Source organism: Aulonocara stuartgranti, assembly GCF_965226115.1.
Source record: "Aulonocara stuartgranti genome assembly, chromosome: 11".
Classification (NCBI taxonomy): Eukaryota; Metazoa; Chordata; class Actinopteri; order Cichliformes; family Cichlidae; genus Aulonocara; species Aulonocara stuartgranti.
Window position 1 is genome coordinate 15,717,416 of NC_138947.1, and position 22,336 is coordinate 15,739,751.

A 22,336-nucleotide genomic window follows, 5' to 3' on the forward strand; every position below is an offset into this window, starting at 1 on the left:
TTTCCTTTAAAGTTTCAGCGTCTGCTGCAGAATAAGGAGATCGGCTCATCTGAATACCTGAAATCCACGCAGGTGTTTTGACGGTGGTGTGTTTTTATGTGTGACTGCCTCATTGATAGTTTTCTGTGTCTTTGTGGCCGCGTCAGGAGGAAGAAAAAGAAGAGTTTGGTAAGAAGAGCGCATGGAGGACAAATGGATGGATGCTGTATGTGTTAGCACCCCTCCTCCTCCCTCCTCACCCCCTCATCCACCTCACCCCTCCAACACCATCTTATTTTCCCCTCCTTCAATCTCACACACCCTCCCTCCATCCCTCTCTTCCACAGACGCGCACAACCACACTACATTCTACAAGAAATAATTGCTTTTGTCTGGAAGGAGTGCGGGGAGGAGGGAAAGGGGGCGCGCATGGCTCCCTTTGTGGAGAGAAGGGGGTCTTTGAAGGACAACTAGTCACTTCGCCCTTCCCTCCTTCTTTCCTCCTCTCTCTTCTTGCTGCCTCACCTCCCATCTCCTCCTTCCCTCTTATTACCCTGCCACCTTACTCCTCTTTCTCAGTTTTCCACTTTTCTACTTCTCCCCTTCCTCCTTTCCTTACTCCCCGTGTCTCCCGTTCTTCTCTCTCTTCCCTCTCCTCCTCTCCCTCAGTGGATCTGCGGATGTCATCTGTCATATGTGAAGCAGAGGGAGAAGGACAATAAAACCAGGTTGTCTACTACAGAGGATGACACATTTTTCATAATTAGGAATATGCCAGTTTTAGTGTGCGGCTCACATTTCTTGGCAATATGGCTGTCTGCTGATGACTGAGTAAATGACAAGTCTGGTGATGATGGGAAAGTAATTTATTGCACGTGCAGTTTCCATTAAAACGGGCCTAATCGCCCACAGCATTAAGTGAGCAGGCATAAACAGTCCTGCGGGATGAGGCTCTCAGGCCCAACAGGAGCAAGAGCTCGCTCATTCCTATCGATTTGCCCGTATTGACTGCAATGTTTAACGTATAGATTTTTCTATTTAAAAATCCATATCGACAATAATCTGGCGTGTAAGCGTGCAGCATTGACTGATGTTGGCCTGTAATTGACAGCATGTAACATGTCGGGAGCCCGGGAGTGGGAGAGGGCAGAAGGGAGGCCGGCATGCGTGGAAGAAGGGCTTCTGGTGATCACCTTTGTAATGGAGGAGCTCGTCCCCTGACACCTGGGCTCTCTTGTTCTTTATTTTTATTGTTGCTCTTGTTGTTGTCATTTGTATCCTGCCTGCAAACTCAAATGCAAGCACTTATGCATGCACATGCTGCTCCTATCTCACTGAGTTTATAGCCTGCACTGTGTTTTCAGTCTGCTTGATATTTTCTCATGCCTGGAACAGCAGTGGTCGCTCTTGTCTTTCTGTCTATCTGAATAATGATAGACCCTACTCCGCTCGGGAGGGCTTATTAAACGCAGCAGTGATGAGATGACTTAATTGCGTGCATGCTGGGTATCCTGGCAGGTATTAGCACTAAGCACCTATAGGCATCCATGGATTCTCTTCATCCCTACCCAAGGAGGCCAGCAGTAATGCACTGATCACCATTGGCATCATTATAGCCGGTATTATTAAGAGGGGGGGAAAAAATCCAGAAATCAATACAGGATACCTTTTGCAGCGGTAGTGAAAACGAGGGAGATGGGGTGGTTGGTGGGGGTGGCGGTGGTGGGTGGGAGGCAGGAGGGAGGGATTGAGGGATGGAGGGAGGTGCGGGGGTGGGGTGGTGGTGATGTGTGAGTAGTAGCGGGTCCTCTCTCGCCTCAATGTTGCGGCCAGCCTAGTGGCAGATCGCTACAATCCTGGAGGGAGCCGGGTCGAATGAGCTGTTGGGGTTCCCAAATAATATCGGGGACAAACAGACAGACAAAAACAGACACACAGACGGATGGACGGAGATAGGCAAGTGTTCCGATAAAACGCGACACCATAATTCGGATTTCAGTAGATACGCTTTCTTATTTCCGTTTGGGTTTTTTTTTCGGTTTTTAGTCTGATTTTTTTTGTTATTTATTTACCCGCTGTATTTATTTATTTGTTTATCTATCGATTGATTGCGTTTTAATTACTGCCTTGTGACAGAGAGCGAGGGAGGAGGAGCGTCAGGGCCAAGCGCGCGCGCGCGTTGTGTTTGTGTGTATACGTGTGTGTGCGCGTGTGTGTTTGTGTCCGTTCAGCCTTTTTTTGTCCCACTTGTTTATTTGGAAGCCTTTAATGAAGCTGTTTTAATTTAAAGAAGAAGAAAAAAACGCGCGAGCCGCCGCTTTTTGCCCACGCGGATGAATGTCTTACATGTAGCCTTCATGCAAAGGGAAGAAGAGAAGGAGCGCGTGCAGCTAGAGACCAAATACAGTATAGACCAAACCAAATAGTGCAGAAATCCAAATAAGACTTTCTAACTCTGCTGGCCTTGTTTTTTCACTGTCGAGCGCGTTGTTATGCGTCCTTGTTGTGCTGTTTTAAACTGCAAAGCGAATACCAAAGCCAAGCCCGGCCGGTGATGCTACAGGAATAGGCTAGCGACTGTTCTCATGCCTCCTCACACCTACAGGAAACGTTAACTGGTGAGGAGCGAGAGAGGAGTGTGAGGGGATAAAATAAGCTCCCGGGCCTCTATGTTTACTCAAGGAAAACGATATAGCGGAGCAAAGGTAACAGAGAGACGCAGGTGCATCGACGACAGACAGGTGACACGCAGACTTGTGTGTTTTTATTATTATTATCAAAGCTTACTTACAATAGGCCTGCAATTGTAACACAACTTTTCCTGTAGCCTGTAGAAGTGAGCTCTGATCTCCGTTCTGTCCGTCTGTGTGTTGGTCTGGACTGTAAGATAACTGCTTCACTCAAGGGACCATCCTACATAAATATATATAAATATCTAAATATAAATACTATGTTCTATGCACATTTACACCAAAACAAAAGCCGAGCACCAGTCTACAGATGTAAATAAAGTGCGCAGCTGGGGCTACATGTGTACACACCTAACGGCGAATGTTCTGAGCTCTCCATACCAAATATTGTCCAAAAGCTGTCTGCCAGAGAAACGGACGAAAGTGCAGGAGCTTCAGAGGACGACAGAGCTTGTTACAGTACATCTGACAGATTATTTGCATCAAAACAAGAAGCCGGAGGAAGATCATGTTTGTTCCTTTGCCGGTGCCGTTCGTGTTTCAGAGAGCTACCCCTGACCTCAACGCCTGGCGTCTCAAATCCCCTCTGGCTCTCCGCTCCAACTCCGGTAAGACATTTTTTCTCTTCTCCCTGCTACACCTCCTCCATGTCGGCCAAGCCGCGGAGACCCGCCCCGCCTGCCTCGCTCGGTGCCGATGCACTTGCAGCGGGCAGAGCTGGCGGCGCACACACCCACTTGCACACGCACACACACACACACACACACACACACACACACACACACACACACACACACACCTCTCGAGCTCCTTCTGAGGGCTTGAACACAGTCCTCCGCACTTGCGGGGCGGCTGTTAAAAATCAGAGAAGCTGTCCCGGGCGCTTTGCTTTGTCCAGACTGATTGAAAATGAATTGCGTAAAATGTCCAGTTTCTTTTCGCTTTCCGTTCTGTGAAACGATGCGCCACTGCTCCACCCGTGTGTTGCTTAATTTCCACGACGCCCGTGTGTTCCTATTTCCGAGTAGGCTATTTTTTCTCTCCCCGTCTCCGTCACCGTCCTTCCCCTCTTCTCCACTGCCTGCGCCTGAGCCTCAGCCTCCAACTCTCCCCAACTAGACTCTCGGCAGGCAGGGAATATTCATGCCAACTTATCGATCCTGCGGAGATCGATTCCTGGGCCGGTGGAAGCAGAGAGAGGGGGAGATAGAAGGAGAGAGTAGGTGCACGGAGGAGTAACAACATACGAGAGGAGGCAATGGAAACGCTGTTTTCCACTCGTTTTTATTCCAAAGCCAACTGTTTAGTGTTTGTGGTTTATTCATATAGACTAAATAACTTGTTAGTGGGTCGACTTTGAGCTCGAAGAACCTTACTGATTCTCCTGACTCAGATTTTGCTCAGACTTCCATCCAGCTTAGCTGGCAATGATCGCATCTTTGTAAACACCACTAGAAATGGACTTGGAGTGATTGCATCTCTCTGTCCCATTGCTTGGGCTGCTCCACGGTTGAGAGCAGACTAGCAGAGGGAGTGTGGAGTCAGGGAAAGGGGGTGGGGGTGGGGGGGGACGCCGTCTGCTTTCATCTGCGCTGAAGTGGAAGAAAAGGATGCATGGTGGGAGCAGCCAGTCCGGCTTCAGTGTGTTGCTGTGAGAAACCTCTTGCTCAGTCTAGCATCCACTGTTTCTAAGACATGCAACAGCTACTTAGCTCTTTACTGGCTTAACATCTTTGCTTGCCCTGCAGTCCTGCGAGGATTGTATTGTTTTGGGAAGTGATGCAAAAGGAGGAAAATTAGGTGAAATATTAGTCATTAACTATTGCATACACATAGACAAACTTGTGTGAAAAGCTGGGTTAAATGTGTCTCATATGCACCTTGGCCAGTGGGTGAGCTCTTACAGGCCCAGTCCCCTGCGCTCCCCTCATTTCCAGATCAGTTCAAGCCCATTTGATTTGCCAGGCTTCACCCTTTACTCCACATACTCAGTCAACGGTGCACAGTGTGTGACAGTGAAGGGATAGGTGATAGAGGGGGAGAGAAAAAGAGCGTAGAGGGATGAAAGGGACCTGTTACCTGCCATATCTCTAGAGAGATACATAGAGAAGAGAGGGGAGAGCGGTTGGATGGTGGAAGTGGCAAAGGAGAGAGGGACTGGGGAGGAGGAGTTTTTTCGGTCTCCGCACGTTGAAAAATGGCGAATGTCACAACGAGATAAAAAAAAAATGTGGAAAGAGAGCGAGAGAGAAGTGGGTGAAAGTACGAACAGATGACAAAGTGAAAAACGAGGAGGGAGAGGAAAACCCAGTTTGAGCTCGAGAGGTGAGAGTAAACCGAGGATGAGCCATTATGTTGCAGTGTCCCAGGCCAGGGCCGGCATCTGAATAAGCAGGCAATCTGATGGGATGTGTACACAGGCTGCTGAATTCCTTAGATGGCAGGATAACGTGATTCACAGTCCTCTGCTGATTTTATTCCAGGTTGATAACATAGCGCGAGGTGCTGTCCTTTCTGAACTCAGAGGGTTTGTTGCCAGGGGAGCGCTGGGTCACTTCAGCATCTGAGGTCTAAAGCAGGAGTTGCTTCTTCCCCGTATATCAGCAAACAACAGGAATGATTTAATCTGAAAGTATTAAAGATGTCTTGATGCATGCTCAATCATCCAGGTAAGGAAATCCCAAAAAGTTGATTCTGTTTACTCATCCAAGTGATGAGAGTGACGAAATGCCTCTCACACTGAAAACGCCACATCCACATGTACAGAATCAACTTTTTGGGATATTAAAGATGCTAGGATTGAGTGGACACGCCCACAGAAGTGTGCTTTCACTTAGCCAACAAAGAGCCTTTAATACTGTTACACACACACACACACACAGACGCACACAATGCTTTCTGGGTAGTTGTAGGGCTCTTGACTCAAGCTCTCAGTTAACTTGTCTCTTTGACTGGTGGCAGCTCCTTGACTCCTTTGCGTTAGAGCCTTTTGTGGGGTCAAAGGTCACGGCGGGAGTGTTTGACTCAGCCCCACCTGACCCTTTTTAGCCCCCTGTGTTTTGATTCTCTTTCATGTTACAACAGGCCTCGAGCACTCATGCACAACCCCTGTGGGGGCTCACACACGCACACACAGAGACACACACTCACTGTCATGAAACAGACAGACCATCATATACACTACCATAAAACAAGCACGTTAGGCTGTTTGCACCTGGACAGCAAGCTGCTGTAACTGATCCAGGTTTTGTTCTATTTTTAATGGCATTGTGTCTGTCGAGGTACAGGTCATGGCCACTGCTGTGTGAACTCTTTGTGTGTATACGTGTGTATGTGTAGTAAAGTGGTTTGTGAAGCCATCAGCATTAACTGGTATATGAAAGTTTAATGGGACATAGAGGAGAAACCGCAGGTTTCCCACACAGTGCAGGGCTTGGTATGATATGATATAATATGATATGATGGGACATCAAGAAGACTGGAGACTGCCTTTCTCTCTCTCTCACACACACACACACACCTGGATTCAGTTCATCTCAGCTATGCACCTTCTGTCACACACCATTAGCCACCATCTTCTACCATATACTCTCTAACTCTCTCTTTCACACACACACAAACACACACATGTGCACTTACAGTACGATCACACACGCTCCTCCGGTTTTAGCAGCTCGTGAGCTGTTTTAGTTCTGCCTCTGCATTTCAGACTGAGTAACATTTAACTATACACTTATTGATATTTGTTTTCCTCATAACATTTCCTGCCCGTGTACTGTAGGGCCGGTCTGATGTTATTATTTCCTTCAGTGTATTCCAATAAAATGTTCAGTCTTAATCCATTAATCAACATGTCCACAGCTCTGTGTCTGCGCTCGCTGCCAACTTTTAAGACATTTCTACATGTGTACAACGTCGCGCTGGCACGTCCTCGACTGCATGATGTAAGACCGTGCATGTGCTTACCCATTTGCTCTGTGTGTGACAGAGCGAGTGTGTGTGTGCAAGAGCATGAGCACACGTGCAAACTAGTGTGTGTAGATATAGATCGGTTTGTGGAGGGGAGCGTGCAAGTCGCAGTGTTAACATGATTGCAAATGACAAAATGTCAACCTGGGTTTGTTAGCAACATAATGGGGAATCAATAGACACGAGAAAGATGTCAATACTACATGCTTTATTGCATTAAGCTACCTCTCTCCTTCTCTGTAGCCCTCTCTCTCCTCTTCTTTTCCCTTTACCTCCCACTCTCTGCTCTCTGTCACAATACAATTCTCTCTCCTCTGCTCTCCTCTCCCCCTGGTAGTAGAATTAGATTGCAGTATATGAGCCAGCCACAGGGTTCTGAATGCTGCAGGCTGATGGCAAAATGCTCCAGGAGCTAATGGGCTGTTGGGCTCATCTATTTACGTATATTAAGCTCACATAGACGACCACAACAAAATCTGACAATGTGACGAGGCCCAAAGGAGGAGCAGCAGTGACGTCTTCTGTTTAACTGATGCATTTACGTAACGAGACAAACATACGAGTTATTGTAGGACACTTTTAAAATCATACACTCTGTAACTGTGTGCTATGGGTGACCTTTAAAATATATAGCACTGGGAATTAAGGCTTTTTCATGGTTTTGGATTAATCCAAGCAAATCCAGTCTATAAAGATTATTAGCAGGGTGCTGCTGTGTTATTCATGTTACAGTGGGGTTTAATAATTCCTTTTAATCCTATTAACTGTTTACCTTTTTATTGGATTTGCTCAGGTGTGCATATGCGCCAGTAGGTTGTATTTATACAAAGCGTGTGTGTGTGTGTGTGTGTGTGTGTGTGTGTGTGTGTGTGTGTGTGTGTGTGTGTGCGCGCGCGCACTGATGTGTTTATATTACTTGAGACTAATGTAGTATTAATGCTGATGAGGTCCCTCAGCTCATTAGCAGCAGGGAGTGGTATTGAGTTTCTCCCAGGGAACAGGAGCGACCGGGACATACACACATCCGCTGTAAATTCTTAACAACCATTAGTGTATTGATAACCATTATCATGCACACATATATATACACACACACCCACATTCACCAAACAATGACCTTTAAAGACATTGCTTTTAAATATGCATACTCCAGCACACAGGAGGACACACCACAAAAATCATGCAAACATATTCATCTGAACAGCACTTAGAGGCCATCCATTATTCTCCAATGTGTTCACAGAGACACGGACTCACACTCAGTCAAATGATTTTGTGCAATTGGTCACCGTGTCCGCTGAAATACAGCCTAGCATTAGTCCTAACCAGGGGCTGGGTGAGCACGCCACTTAATCAGACCTGGAGGCCTTAATAACAGAGAAAACACACACAGAGAAGGATAGATGGAGTGTGTGTGTGTGTGTGTGTGTGTGTGTGTGTGTGTGTGTGTGTGTGTGTGCGTGAGAGAGAAAGCAGCTAATCAACACATCAGCGGGAATAAATACAAACCAGCTGATTCCATCCTAGATATTGATTTACACTTCCTTCTGTGTTTTCTAGTTGCCTCTCCTTATCACTCCTCCAATAGCACACAGGCAATGTACATACTGAGGACTCAGCCATACTTGACCTCTACATGGGGGACATCCTCCTCTGAGTATGTGTGGATGCTCAGTCAGTGGTGGCCTGGCTGTGATCAGCGTCGGAGTGGTCATCGCCACAAGCCGCCAATCAAACTAGGCAGTCAAAACGCGCCTCTGAACGTCTGCTGTCTATACACTTGATTACCTGATCTGGCAAGATTTTTCAAAGTGATTTATTCAGACATCAGAGTAAAATCTCTCTACATTCCCCTGCTTGCTGGGACACGAGTATGCTGTTTCTTTGTGGCGATGCGCGGGTTCCGTCTGGATACTTTATTTGCTGAGATGACATCGGTCTCATTTCTAAACCAACAATGCGTTTTTTACTGGCCGCTGTCTTTTTTGTTGTTCATTGCCGCCGGCTGTCACCTCTGCCACCCTGCTCATGTGCCAGTACATTTAGATAATAAAAAGACCAATAAAACCCAGAGGTTTGATTGGGTGTCTCCCCTTAGCCCAGCAGAGCTGACGACTAAATCAGGGGTCCTTCTCTCCATTTCATTTAGCTGATAAGATTTATGGTAATGAAGGGTTCCTATTAACCTCTGGGGTTCCACTGCTGTCCTTCAGACTGAGGGTGGATGGAGAGTGCTTACCGATCAGGATAAGGCTGCGAACATATCTGCTATAAGCAATGTCACATCATTGCAAAAGCATCCTCTGGAGTGTGCATGCACACACACACACACGCACACTCATGCATACACATACTCTTCAAGAGCACCTCAGCCCTTTAAGAGAGCTGAATGCATGTTTAATCTCTTTTCTGTCTTTATTACTTCTGAGCATTTTTGCTTTTCTTTATCCTCCCCACCATTCTGCTCTCCATCCTTTTCCCTGCAGGAGATTCTGTTCTGAAATTAATCTGTTGTACTCCCAACACCTCTTGTCCCTTTTAGCCCCCTGTGCAACATCTCTCTTTTAGAACTGCACAGTCATGTTTTTTTATTGTTTGCTGAAAATACTCCAGAATTACAAACAATTGTAACTAATGATTTTAAATTTTACATTAGATATACGGGGGGGGGGGGGGGGGGGGGGATCTTAAACATCGTCTGGGTGTTGGTCATCTGTGACAGTTACTTTATTTTCTGTGGAAAGCAACAAACGAAAATACTTTCTTACACATACTGATAGCAGTTCGTCAGGGTGAAACCCTACACAAGTTTTAAGGGGGATGTTTCTCTGGAACACCCAACTGAACGAAAGTAAAATAAAATAAAACCACATTAAATGCACCCTCACAGGAAGTGGTTGCTTCTCTCTTCTACTACTCATTCTCTTTTCTCCATTGCCAGTTTCAACCTGCAGAGAACCTACCACTTGCACAGTTAGGGAAGGGGTCATCTAAACACAAGTAGGTAACTAAAATATGAGTAAATATAAGCTTAAAGATGAATTTGTATCCTGTTGACATGCACCATTAATATGGCTACCTATAATACATGTATACACTGCACATATATATATTTAAAATATGCCAAAGAGAAAAGAAAAAAACAGTATATCGTTCTCCCCTATCTCTCCTGCTCTCCAGTCAGGACCTTATCATGTAAACCTATCTTCGCTACAACCGGTTAGCAGGTGATTCTGAACCACAGAAGAAAACGTCATCAAAACACCAACCGCACTCTGATTGATAGACCAGCTTATACCAAAAATAAATACTTCAGCATGTGATTGGCTGTCAAACACCAAAGGTATAACCTACCTTGCACATAGGGTTGCCAACTCCCTGAAAAATAAATAAGGGACACCTCGTGGCCAGGGCCGGGCAACCCAGTTGTCTTCACCCTTCCCAGTGTGGTAGCTCTTTTTTTTGTGTGTGAAATTATTTTTTTAACCATTTGACTTGAATTTGATTTAAGCAGATGCATATTCTTTGTGATATGACCATATGGGAAACAAATGATCATTTAGCCATTTATTTTTAGCTCAAAATGACAACATTAACACAGTAAAACAGGTCTCTTTCTTAAACAGAAGCCTGTCATGCTTAACTTTTGAGAATATAAGTAAATCTTTCTTTAAAAGAACTCTGCCCTGCTTAACTTAAAATTATATAAATTAATAGAAAGCAATACAACAAAAATATTCTTGTAACAGTGCACATATAGTGCATTTAGTACAATTGGCTTCAGTTGAGGTATTATTTCAGCTTTTCTAATGCTAATCAGCTGCTCCTGTTTGTAAACCCGCTTGTTCCCATGATTACGCATCATAACTCATCATCATTATTAATCTATGTATTACTTTTATGTATTAGTGATCTATTTGTTGTAATCATCTATCCTTGCAGTTGTTTATTACACAAAATAAATTATATTATCACACTTCTGGCCACATAGCGCTGATATTCACTGCACATGCCCATATTAACCTTAACCAGAGGGTTTAAAAAATAAACCAGTGTTTACATACCATATCTGCTTCTGCCGTGGCCTGGTGGACAAAAAAATGGTTAAGGGTTCCCCGAGCTTTCACGCCCCTCATGTTCTTCATGTGCCCACCACTAGAAGCATGCCTATGGAAAAAGTGCGCCGGCACACAGTGCAGTGCGCTTTATAGGTGTTATCGTGCATGTTCCCAGCCCAGTGGTTTCCTTTTCCCATTCCTCCCTGTATTTATTCTTATTGTATTCTAATTTTTGCGTCATAACTTTTGCACTGTCCACTTCCTGCTGTGACAAAACAAATTTCCCACGTGTGGGACTAATAAAGGTTATCTTATCTTATCTTATCTTTCGCAGCCTTTTTTTCTTTCTCTGGGCGAACAAACATTGCTGCTCTAATGCTGGGCTTACACTGTGCGATTTTTGGCCCATTTTGAGACGATTTATGAGTCGTGCGACCGATTTGGTGATCGGCCCGATTTTGGCCTTCATCGTGCGTCGTGTAGTATACGTGGGGTAACGAGAAGCGATTAACACCTCGAGCAGCTCCCGATCATCAATCGCTCGTGAGCCGCTCACACTGCTCACGCGCAAACAGGTAAACGTCGGTGAAAAAGACGGTGCAGCTCGGCTGTGCGGCGTGTGATCTGGACACAAGCGATGGAGGCACAACTTGTAGAACTTTGGAAAGCTCATCCGAGCCTTTTCGATGTGGCCTCACAAAATGATCACGACCACAACAACCGTGAAAATAGTTGGATCTACACTGCTGCTCATTCACAGCTGCCTGATCAATGTTTTTCATTAGCAATTTAGCAAAGTTGATGGTGGTGTGCGTGTCTGTGTGAGTGAAAGACAGAGGGAGAGCAAGCGACAGATTATCTGTTATAACCTTCATGTTATGGAGGCACAGTGTGAGCACTCAGGTCGCATCAGAGCATCGGGTGGTATAGTGTGAGACCCTGCATCGTGACCTACCAACTTCTAACCCCTGCGAGTCAATCGTGCAGTTTGAGCAGGAGCTGAATAACGTGACTGAAAAAATCGCACAGTGTCTGCCCAGCTTTAGGTGTACTGTCGTCCGAGACTTGCACCGCAGTGTCGGCGTTTGTTTCCCTGTTGGCCATGCTTCTTGTTGTGGTCATCTGTTGTCTTCCGGTATTTTCTCCGTAAGCGACCTTTCCTCGACCAATGAGATGAGCGGTAATCTGAATCCGGTTGTTCAGTCTGACGTCACTAGCCGTGTCTGGGTCTAAACTCCGCTGCAGGTCCATATATCAAAGGATCACTATGGCATTACTGAGAGTTGAAAAACTGTCTAAAGTATTTCATCTTTAATAAAATGATCAGCCTTCTCCTCTACCAGGTGTAACAATTGAGTTTAACATCCAGGCATCCATGAAAACGGAATTTATGACATTTAACGGAGTTAGAAGTTAGCAGGGAGTTAGCTCGCTAGCTTCTATCTAAATACAATATAGCATGTCCTGACTGCGGGGTTTTGGAAACAAATTAAAACGTACAGCTCTGCTATCACTTCCAGCATAAATGAAGACAGAAAACTAAACAGCAGTGACGTTTGTAGGGTTACTGAAGTTGGGCTAGCTGGTATATAATGATGTGCTACGTGACCGCTAGCGACACAGCTATGTTAGGATAATATAAACAAGCTAACTTTTTTTCCACTCGATAAAAGTTAATGTGAGTTTTCTCGGTGGTCAGGAACAAATGTAATCGCATGGCAGGATGCTGTAAAAGGACCAAACTTCAGCCAGGAGAACAACTGAGATAATCCATCCACAATACGAGGTTAGTCATTCATATACTGCTGCATGGGCTGGGCTGTAGTTACATCGTAAGGTTTTAAAAACTGAGCTTAAATAAATGATTAGCGGTAATAAAAGCCGAGGGAGGTCAACAGTGGTCGCTGACTGTTTTAGGAGCTTTTTGAGATCAAATAGAAGAAAATACATAACATTAAACATGTTAACAACACAAAAGCCATATTAAACGCAGACTACTTTAGACCCGGAAGTAGGATTCGTCCGTCATCACTGAACAACCGGATTGTCATACTCGAATTGTCATAAGTGTGCTGTCAGCTCATTGGTCACAAAGCAGGAGAGGGGCTGGGAATTGTGTTTTCAAACAAAGCGTTAATTCCATTAAAAGTTATAGACTACTTTTGATTCTCACTGGATTACGGGACAAAGTGCGTCCCTTATTAGCTCAATACGGGACGTGTACTTTTGTTTCTAAATACGGGACGATTCCGTTTTTTAAGGGACGGTTGGCAACCCTACTTGCACATCATCCTGTTCTCTCTGTGAGCTTTAGCAGGCTTGGAGGGGAAATCAACAGGTATGGAGAAAAATGTGCCGTAAACCCACACAGAGACCTAATTTTGATTAATATTGGACTTGACCAACAACTAATTGCTATTTATCAAAAGGAAAGGCACACTTTAGTTAAGCTAGCCAACTGTAGTGTTAACTAATTCAAATTTTAGTAAAGCTAACTAGCATGAACGCTAGCATGGTTTGGGTTATATTACTAGAGCGATGTAAATAAGACCATAGTTACTGCAAACTAATATCATCATTAAAAAATGTGTGTATTAATTCTTTAGCATGTAAATTCTGGTTGTATTTATTTTCAAACAGTTAAAGTTAAGATCAGGTGGAGTTTAGGTTGCGCTAGCTAGTGTGGTTTGAGTTTAATATTAGGCTAGTTTAAGCTAGTTTATTTGATATAATTCGATCTGAGAATATTTAAAACTGTTGAATTTATATTAATATGCTTTAAATGTTTGCTAATAACTTATAGCACTGCGCTACACATTAATATTCTCCATTCAATTAACACATTTAGCACATTATTTATTATCTGCCTGCCTATTAAAATTGATCAAAAACCTACCTTTTAACATCTACAAACTGTTTTTGATTCAAATGGAGGGACAGGTGTATTTAAAAAAATAATCACACCTTGAAGCCCTAGTTTAACTCGCTTTATGAATAATATTTCTGTGATTTAGGTTCTTTAAGAGAATTATTTTCCTGTCTAAATGAGGAAATTTCATTTTGAACGACCTCCAGTGTGTGTCACTAATTTCTACCTGCATCCACCGACAATATCAACTGGCTGTCGTTAAATGTTAGAAAGCAAAAAGGAAGGTAGGAGTGACAGAGGGAGGGCGCAACCCCTCCCTCATCTGTACAAGGGCTGCACCCCTCTGTCCCTTTGTCTGCTTGTAAAGGGGACAAGGGAGGAGGTGCAGAGCAGGGGGCGCAGGAGTGACTAAGTGACCTCTCGCTCCCCTTTCTTTTGACGCTTCCATGTTCTGTCCATTTTGTCGTGCACGTCCCTCTCCCTCCCTCCTCTTTCATCCTCTTTCGTTCCCCCTTTTTTCAGCCTGGTTAAGTCGCCATGGCTGTTGGCTTCATATGTCCTATTCTCTCCTTTTTTATACCCCCCTCTGTCTGTCTCCCTTCCCCTCCTCTCTGTCTCTCTCCCTCTCTGTTCTCACATCTTCGGCAACAGCAGCCTGGTTGCCAAAGTGTCTGTAGGACACATTAAGGCCCATAAAAGCCTAGTCTGCGGTCACACTCTTAACCACCAGTCAGAGGTAGTGTACAAAAGTGACTTTAAATGAGTCTGTGATTACCCTGGAACATGGAGAGATACTGAAGTGGCCAAGAGAGTGCGAGACAAGGACGGAGCGTCTGAAAGGGGTAGAGAAAGCACAGCTTGAGGGTGTTTCTTGACTCTCTTAAAGAGAATTGAACAGAAATGAATATTTGTTTCTCTCTTAGCTAAGAACCAAAAAGACTACCTGAGTGGAACAAGCGATGACAAGTTGTAGTGGTAACCCAAATTTACTGGCCCCCCTCCTTCCCACACCTTTTACCACAAACTGCACGTCCCTCCCCTCCTCAACACCCCACTTCCTAATTGGCCACATGCTGCCATGAGTGACAAGTGTAATCATCAGTCAAATTATGATGGGGGGGTGTAGGAGGAAGACAGGAACAGCAGAAGGTGGCGGTGGAGGGGATTGAAAGGGCGCGCTTTGATCAGAGATAGAGAGGGGGTGAGTGGGCAAACAGACAGAGCTACATGGAAACCTGCTGTCCACACACCTGCTGCTTCATAGATGGGCAACATTAGCAGCCTCAGACCTCGATGGATTATTAAAAAAGGGGAAAAAAATCACAAGACAAGCAGTTCCTTAACCAAACAACGAAAATGCTGTTGAGCTTGAACTTGAATCTTTCTTGTATCTCCATTGCTTTAATTACAGTCGCAATACAGAATAGGGCAATAAAATCACCGGGTGTGGTAACGGCACGCTCTTTGATTTTCGCTTGGACACGTCAGGCCAGGTCCGTGTTATATTTGGACATAATTTGTTACTGAGAGCAGATGTTAGCTTTCCAGCCAGCTAACAAGGTTTACAGTAATTAGGAGTGCTGATGAAGCGCTTTGATTCCCTGGCTGTGGCGGCCATCTCATTAGCGGCTAGCTAGCTAGTGCTGCAGCAGGCGCTCCAGTCACATCCTATTAGGCGGCTCAATGTACACTCTGAATTAAGACCAGGAGATTAAGTGGAGATGAAAACTGTTGGCGTATACAGACACACACTATTCAGACTGTTTTTTTTAAAGACCAGAAAAGCCCATATATATATATATATATGTATATGTATATGTATATGTATATGTATATATATATATATATATATATATGTATATGTATATATATGTATGTATATATATGTATATATATATATATATATGTATGTATATATATGTATATATATATATGTATGTATGTATATATATGTATGTATGTATATATATATATATATATGTATATATGTATATATGTATATGTATATATATATATATATGTATATATGTATATATGTATATGTATATATATATATATGTATATATATATATATATATGTATATATATATATATATGTATATATATATATATATATATATGTATATATATATATGTATATATGTATGTATGTATATATATATATATATATGTATATATATATATATATATATATATATATATATATATATATATATATATGTACTCACTGCTATAATAATGAGCTTGTTATAGGAGATTCCTACTCAGGCACTAACCCTCCCCCCTCTTAAAAAGACCCCAAATTTTTCAAAATCTGCTAATGCTTGTGCCGATATTTTAGTGAGAGAAATTTGGTTTTAACAAAATAACCTTGTGTGTGACTGCTTTTTCAGATGAAAGGACACATGCCACAGAGAAGAGATAAAAGGTATCACAGATTTTAAGACACAGGAGTGTGTGTGTGTGTGTGTGTGTGTGTGTGTGTGTGTGTGTGTGTGTGTGTGTGTGTGTGTGTGTGTGCGATTGCATCCAGGCAGTGAACTATTTCCCCCGTGTTTCTTACAAATGAAAGGACAAAATGCTTCCTTGAAAATACTCCAACACAGTTTTTCCCCCTTTCTCTTCGACTCCTCGCCATTCATCAATACTCGCTCCTCTCCTCTCCTCTTCTCCTCTCTCTCTGTCTCTCGTCGTCTTTTGTGTGATGGAGTGATTATTGAGGACGTGGCTCCTGTGTTTAACACTGGTTGATGAAGTCTGCCTTTGTCTGTCTGCTCTAACCTGTCGCAACCGGGACACTGCTTATAGCAAAATCAATACACAGAGTAGAAGAGAGAGGCTGGGCGAGGGAGGTAGAGATGATGGGGGAAAGAGGAGAGGGATTGCGAGGTGGCGGGGTTGAAGGTAGATAAATGCACCGAGAGTGAGACTCAGGATGAAGCAGGAAGTCAGTGGAAAGAAAAAAGGAAGAGAAACATGGAAGAAAAATTAAATGCTCGACTCTTCCATTGCTCACTGTCCGAGTTTTAAACACGGCATTTGTATTTATGTTTGTCTTGCCTGTGCAAGGCCTTGACCAAGCGCCTGATTATATCACTTGTGGTGTGTGTGTGCAAGTGTTTTAAGTGTGTGTGTGAGTACGCTTGCCGAATGGGGCAACCCCTATCTGTGTGCGACTAGCTCTGTGTGTGTGTGTTGGACAGAGAGAGCTTCATTTGCTTCCACTCCCCAGAGTCAAAGCCGATGTCAAGAGAAGAGGGGAACAACAGAGGACTGAGGAGGAGAGAAGGATGGATGGGGAGAAGGAGAGGTATAGGGAGTGTAGAGGGTGGGGGTTTGGGTGGAGGGGCAGTTGTGTGAGAGAGGCACAGCTGGGAAATGAGAAATGCAAACCCCCCCCCCCCCCCCCCCCCTCCTCCCACCCTCCTTCTCCCTCTCCGTACCACCACCTTACACTCACACATATGGCACACACATACAGACACACACGATCCCCATCTCTTTATCCTCCCCTCAGGAAAGATGGGGTGGAGGTAGTGGTGGTGTTGGAGGAAGGAGGGGGGGGAGTGAAGGAAAGGGAGAGGCAGGGGAAATAGGAAGAGATGGAGAAGGGGACAGATAGGGGCATTAAAATTCATGGTCCCTTTTTTTTTATTTTCCCTGCTGAAAATCAATAGTGTTTACTATGAATGAGTGGAACAGTGGACAACAGTGGTGCCGGGGGGACAGAGAGACAGAGAGGAGGAGGAGGAGGAAGAAAAGAGTAAGGGTGGGAGAGGTAAAGACGTGGAAGGGGAGACTTTATTGCGATAGGCAGAAGCACCGGAGGCCAAGGTTAAAGACCAGCAGGGGCAGCGAGACAGAAAAAGAGAGAAGCACAAAGTAAATTCAGTTGTCTTCTAAAACAGACATACTGCCTTGTAAAATGCATATTTATTGTTCTCCTTCATAATAATGTAATGTAATGCAAACCCTTACAGTCCCCGCACCAACATTAGATGTTTGGCTGGCTTTACTTGTCCACCTTTCCATTCCTCATTCCTCGCTTCAGCTCACTCTACCTTTCAAAGAACTGTGTGTGTGTTAATTGGCAGCCCACAAACACCACTGACATGGTCTCTCCCCCCCCCAACTTACACATCAACACACATACGAGCTGCAAAGCAGTTCACACTGAGTTGTTCAGCAGCCCTGACCCTGTTTCCTGCTGTTGAAAGCCTAGAAGTTCAGGATGGCTTACCAGTGTTTTGATTAAGCACTGCCAGTGTGTCTCACACCACTTGATCAAAGAAGAACAACTGTGTGTTTTTTAGCTGTTATAACTGCTTGTATCCTCCACATTTTTCATGGCAATCAAAGCTTTAAAAAAAAAAAGTTCTGCTGGCAAAATTCAGTCGCGAAAGAAAACGGATCATTTAGGATTGTCAAGTTTTACTTCCAAATTACTGCAATGTTTTTTTTCCCTCGCACACAAAAAGGCATTTTTTTGTTTTTTGTTTCTTTATGGGGTTTTTTTTCTGTTTTACATGCATGGTATATCAAACTCTCACCACGGAGTCTTGGGTCTTTAGGCTGTTTTGTGTTGTTTTCCGTGCTGGATCGCTTGATTTGTGAGTGTGCGCTTATGTGCTGGCGCAGCTATCTTATGCGTATCTGCCTCCCTGTCATTCTGCACACAGTAGTGCTCCTGTGCATATGGAACTGTGAGTGTGAGAGAGTGAGCTGTGCAGGGGGTGATATATATTCAGGCAGCTCATGCATTATGGAGAGTGAAGGTGAGAGCGTCTAAATGTGAACTGCTGGTATGTGGAGGGTTCAGGGCCAGTCTTACCGAGGCCTTTTGTATTAGCATAGCATCTCCATTTCAAATCGGCCTGTCAAAAACCAGCAGCATGTTTTATTCAGCAACAGATATTGATCACATTTTATGCATACATGCCAAATGTATATTGCATACTAAACCTGCACCTTTGGTTTGTTTATGATGCTGCTTTGCAAATATGCTGCATAAAAATGTAGATGTTTGTTATGCACATAAACTTGGGGACACCTCAGTGATGCAAACTGTATGTTTGTTGTTTTTGATGTGATAATTGGATGCAGTAATGTAGATGAGGCCCTGATCGAGGTGTTTACGTAGCAGTCAGAGTGCATACCCGTGTGTGTGGACACTGCACTGTCTGCAGGGATGAGAGGAGTTTACCGAGGTCAGAGTGGCACGGTGGTGATTTCCAGTGGGCGTGTTTTAATGCAACGCCGCAAACTTCAATTCCTCCATCCACTTACAGAGCCTCCAGCTTTGTGGTTAAAAATTACTTCGAGTCACCCTTATACATTAACAGACAGCATTTCACTACAGCAGCTGCTCTTTGTCTATCAACATGCCTTTTTTCCCCATTAATATTATATCTGTATGCATTAAACTGGCCCGAGGCCATCTCTGCTTTTCTATCACATGTCGTTTTTTTTTTTACCATCACACTGCATCAGTGCCGCACTAAATCTCTCCTCTCTAAATGACTGGAGTGAATGAGAGGTTGGTCTCGGTATACGGGGGAAGAGGACAATGCGGGCTTTAGCTGTGCTAGAGCTTCCTTTTTCACCCTTTATGAGATGAGGTGGCCCATTTGCTGAATGGGACGTGAAGAAGGTAACAGCTGATTTGTTTTGGAAATGCTTTTTTCCCCCCTTCTCTTTCTTTTTTTTTTCTTTTTTCCAGATCACATGACTTTGTCCTCAAACTCCTCGCTTTCCAGTAGACCGAGGTTTGATTCAGTGTTATTTTGGCTGTCTTCTACCTCCTTGAATTTCTTTTTTCCCCCAACTATCTTGTCCACCCCCCATTCTCTCCCTGGTCCCCCCAGCCCTCTCAGTACTCTGTTCCCTTAGCGACTGTTTCCAAGGCGCCCATTCCCAAGGGCTGGAGGAGGGGTCCAGTGATGTCATCCATGCATAACTGTATACCTGTAATTGATGTCCAGCTCTCCCTTCCTCTCTGTCATTGTCACTTATTTCTTTCCTTTCTACATCTCCATCTCCTCAGCTGCTCTTTGTCCCTACACAAGTGTACTTTCATATACACTTTAGGACATTTCTATGTTAAACAGTAAAGTATGGACCGCATATTTTTACCAGCACTGAACTGCCGTTTGACACGTGTTACAGTTAAAATCACAGCTCGATTCACACCTGTGCTTTTCTTCAGATGCCATGAATAATTTAAAAAAACAGGACAAAAAAACCTTTGTAGGACCGGCCTGATCACTTGGTCATGAACAAAAATTGAGCTCGATGTTCACTCATAACCCGAGCGACCTGTAAATAATTGCAGTTTTCACTGGGATTTAACAGAAGGGTGGAATTCCAATAAAATATCGCAGATGTTTGTGTCGGGGTTTGCTCTCTCACTTTAACAATTGTTACTCTTTTTTTTTTTTCCAGATTGCCCTGATGACGGCTTATTCTCAAAAGCCACTTGTCATCCTCAAAAATGATTTTAGGAAGTCTAGTTATTGGTTTGTGCAGGTTTTCTGATCGCTTGCATGCATTTCAAGACCAGACAAGTGAGATTTGGACTTTGGTACACACTACTCTTAAAGGTTTTAAAGCCCGAATAATTAAAAACCTCTTACTGTTTTCTATTTAAAGGATATTTGCTACCTGATACTGTGAACCACTGTGGAATTATGCTCAAATTTTAGTGTTCCTACTAGGGCTGGGCCATATCATACCGTTCACGGTAATACCGGTATAATGTTGGGCAACAATAAGAAAATGAAATATCGCGATAGAATATGGGTAAAACATTATGGCTATATTAGGCAGGCGCCTCGCGGAGTGATATGTACTGTGCTTCAACATAATATTACCGTACTGTGTGTGTATAACCTCTTTTTAAATTTTGTGGATATTCTACATGGTTATGTTGAGGATATGTTGGCCAATTTTCACTGGAAATGCCTTTTGGTTAAACTGTCAGCAAGGAATTTGCATTTGCACTGTTAAAGTTTTAGATAACTTTAATGCACTTAAAAAAGCTGCTTGTTTAAGTGAAAATACATTGATGTTTTGTTTTTTTGCACTAATAAAGTTGTGGAGTTGTAAAGTATTTTGTCTAGTGTCAGTTATATCGTCAGTTATATCGTTTTCGCAAATTTTCAAATATATATATATATCATGATAAATATTTTTGGTCATATCGCCCTGCTCTAGTTCCTACTGTAATCTGTAAATTAAAATGAAACTGTACAGTTTAACCCCGGGTACGCTGAATTCAGCTGTTTTTTTTAGTTTTTTAACTTTGCACCACAACTTTCTGTGTAAACATCCATATTTTAATATTTTTTAACACTCACCTTAATAAAGATGGACCTTGGTTGGACTACAGTAGACTAACGTGAAATTATAGAAATAAAAATTTAAAAGACTTCCAAGTTAATGATTTGAGATCAAACCACATTTATGGTATGCTTTATAAAATAAATTTTTTTCATTAATACAAAATGGATTTGTATTAATGCTATTCAGCTGTATTCGTGATACATTTTCCTGCAGTTTCGTGATTTGCTACAGTATATTTCACTCCCGCTACATTTGTGCGCTTCCCCCCTCCTCCCCTCTTTCTCTTTTTGATCCTCTCCTTGCATCCCAAACCACGCTTCCACCATCTCCTCTCTAGAATAAAATTCACTTCTGATTGAGAAATCACTCTGGTTTGTTCCACATTTTGATTTAGAGTCACGAGTGTTATATTTTAACACTATGAAACGGTCACACTTATCTTTTCGCTAGCTGTTAAGAGACAGACAGTTGAGCTGCCCTCTGTCTACAGTGTACATGACTCTCTACATCTGCTCCATGTTTAAAAGGTCATTTGTCAAACCTGACATTTTCTGCCCTTACCAAAGGTTTCCTCAATATACAGCCCGGCTTTCCCATTCAGAGTTTACGTTCTGGTTTTTTTTCCATCTATTTGTTTTCTTTTGTATAAACCTTTTCTGACAATACGTTCCTCTTCGGTGTCAAAAAATATCAAGAGAGTAGGAGGCTGAATTCTATCATCTTGTAATGTTCAATAAACTAAGAAATGACAGATGTGGTTCAGTGTGTGTGTGTGTGTGTGGGTTGCCTGGGTAATGGGGCCAAGGACTGCAAGAAATGCAAGTTTCAACGGGAAGTGTAGTGAGTGGGTAGGCACACACTCGGGGTCTGATTAGGGATTAATGTGTGTGTGTGCGTGTGCGTGTGTGTGTGTGCGTGCGTGCGTGCGTGCGTGCATGTGCGTGCCAGCAGGATGTTTTTACTCAGCACAGGTTGTCACTATCCTGTTTCCCCCTGTGTGCCTTTTGTTCCTCCCCTACTCCACCATTTTGGTTTTTGTCTAGGACAAAAAGGGGCCCCACAGCAAGGCCCCCTACCTGAACACCACCTCCCTCCTGACATTTTTCAAAGCCCCCTCTCTTTGGCGCGTGCGCAGACACACACATACACACACACACTCGCTATTACAAATCCTTCTCTTCTTTCAAGTTAAAATTCCACAATGAAGGGTTTTTGTAGCAATTTATCAAATGATATGCAAGTTTCCATATTATATACACTGTGTATACCACAGTCTATGTCTGCTTTAGTGTAGTTGTAGAAGAGCACAGCAGGAAGTCAGCCAAGCTATGCATACATGCATGCATAACTTTCTGTGAGTATCTGTTTGGATGTGTGTGTGTGGGGGGAATCGATACGGTAAAGTATTACAATATTTTTGCAATATTGCA

At 43.5% G+C, this 22,336-nt stretch overlaps 1 protein-coding gene across 13 annotated transcripts in view; it reads left to right on the forward strand.

Moving 5' to 3' along the window:
- Window positions 1–22,336, forward strand: part of pou2f2b (POU class 2 homeobox 2b) — a 73,366-nt gene that overhangs the window by 23,695 nt on the left and 27,335 nt on the right. For 2 of the 13 annotated variants that reach the window (XM_082551792.1, XM_082551790.1), the window contains exon 1: window positions 1,787–3,277. The exons of 6 other annotated variants lie outside the window; for them this stretch is intronic. In XM_082551792.1, coding sequence (XP_082407918.1) covers window positions 3,178–3,277 — 100 coding nt within the window. In that variant the 5' untranslated portion in view covers window positions 1,787–3,177. Of the gene's footprint in view, window positions 1–1,786; window positions 3,278–9,579; window positions 9,639–12,761; window positions 13,035–15,958; window positions 15,994–22,336 lie in introns of those variants that run through there. 5 more of the 13 variants (XM_082551798.1, XM_082551793.1, XM_082551794.1 and 2 more) reach the window with 5 other exon arrangements.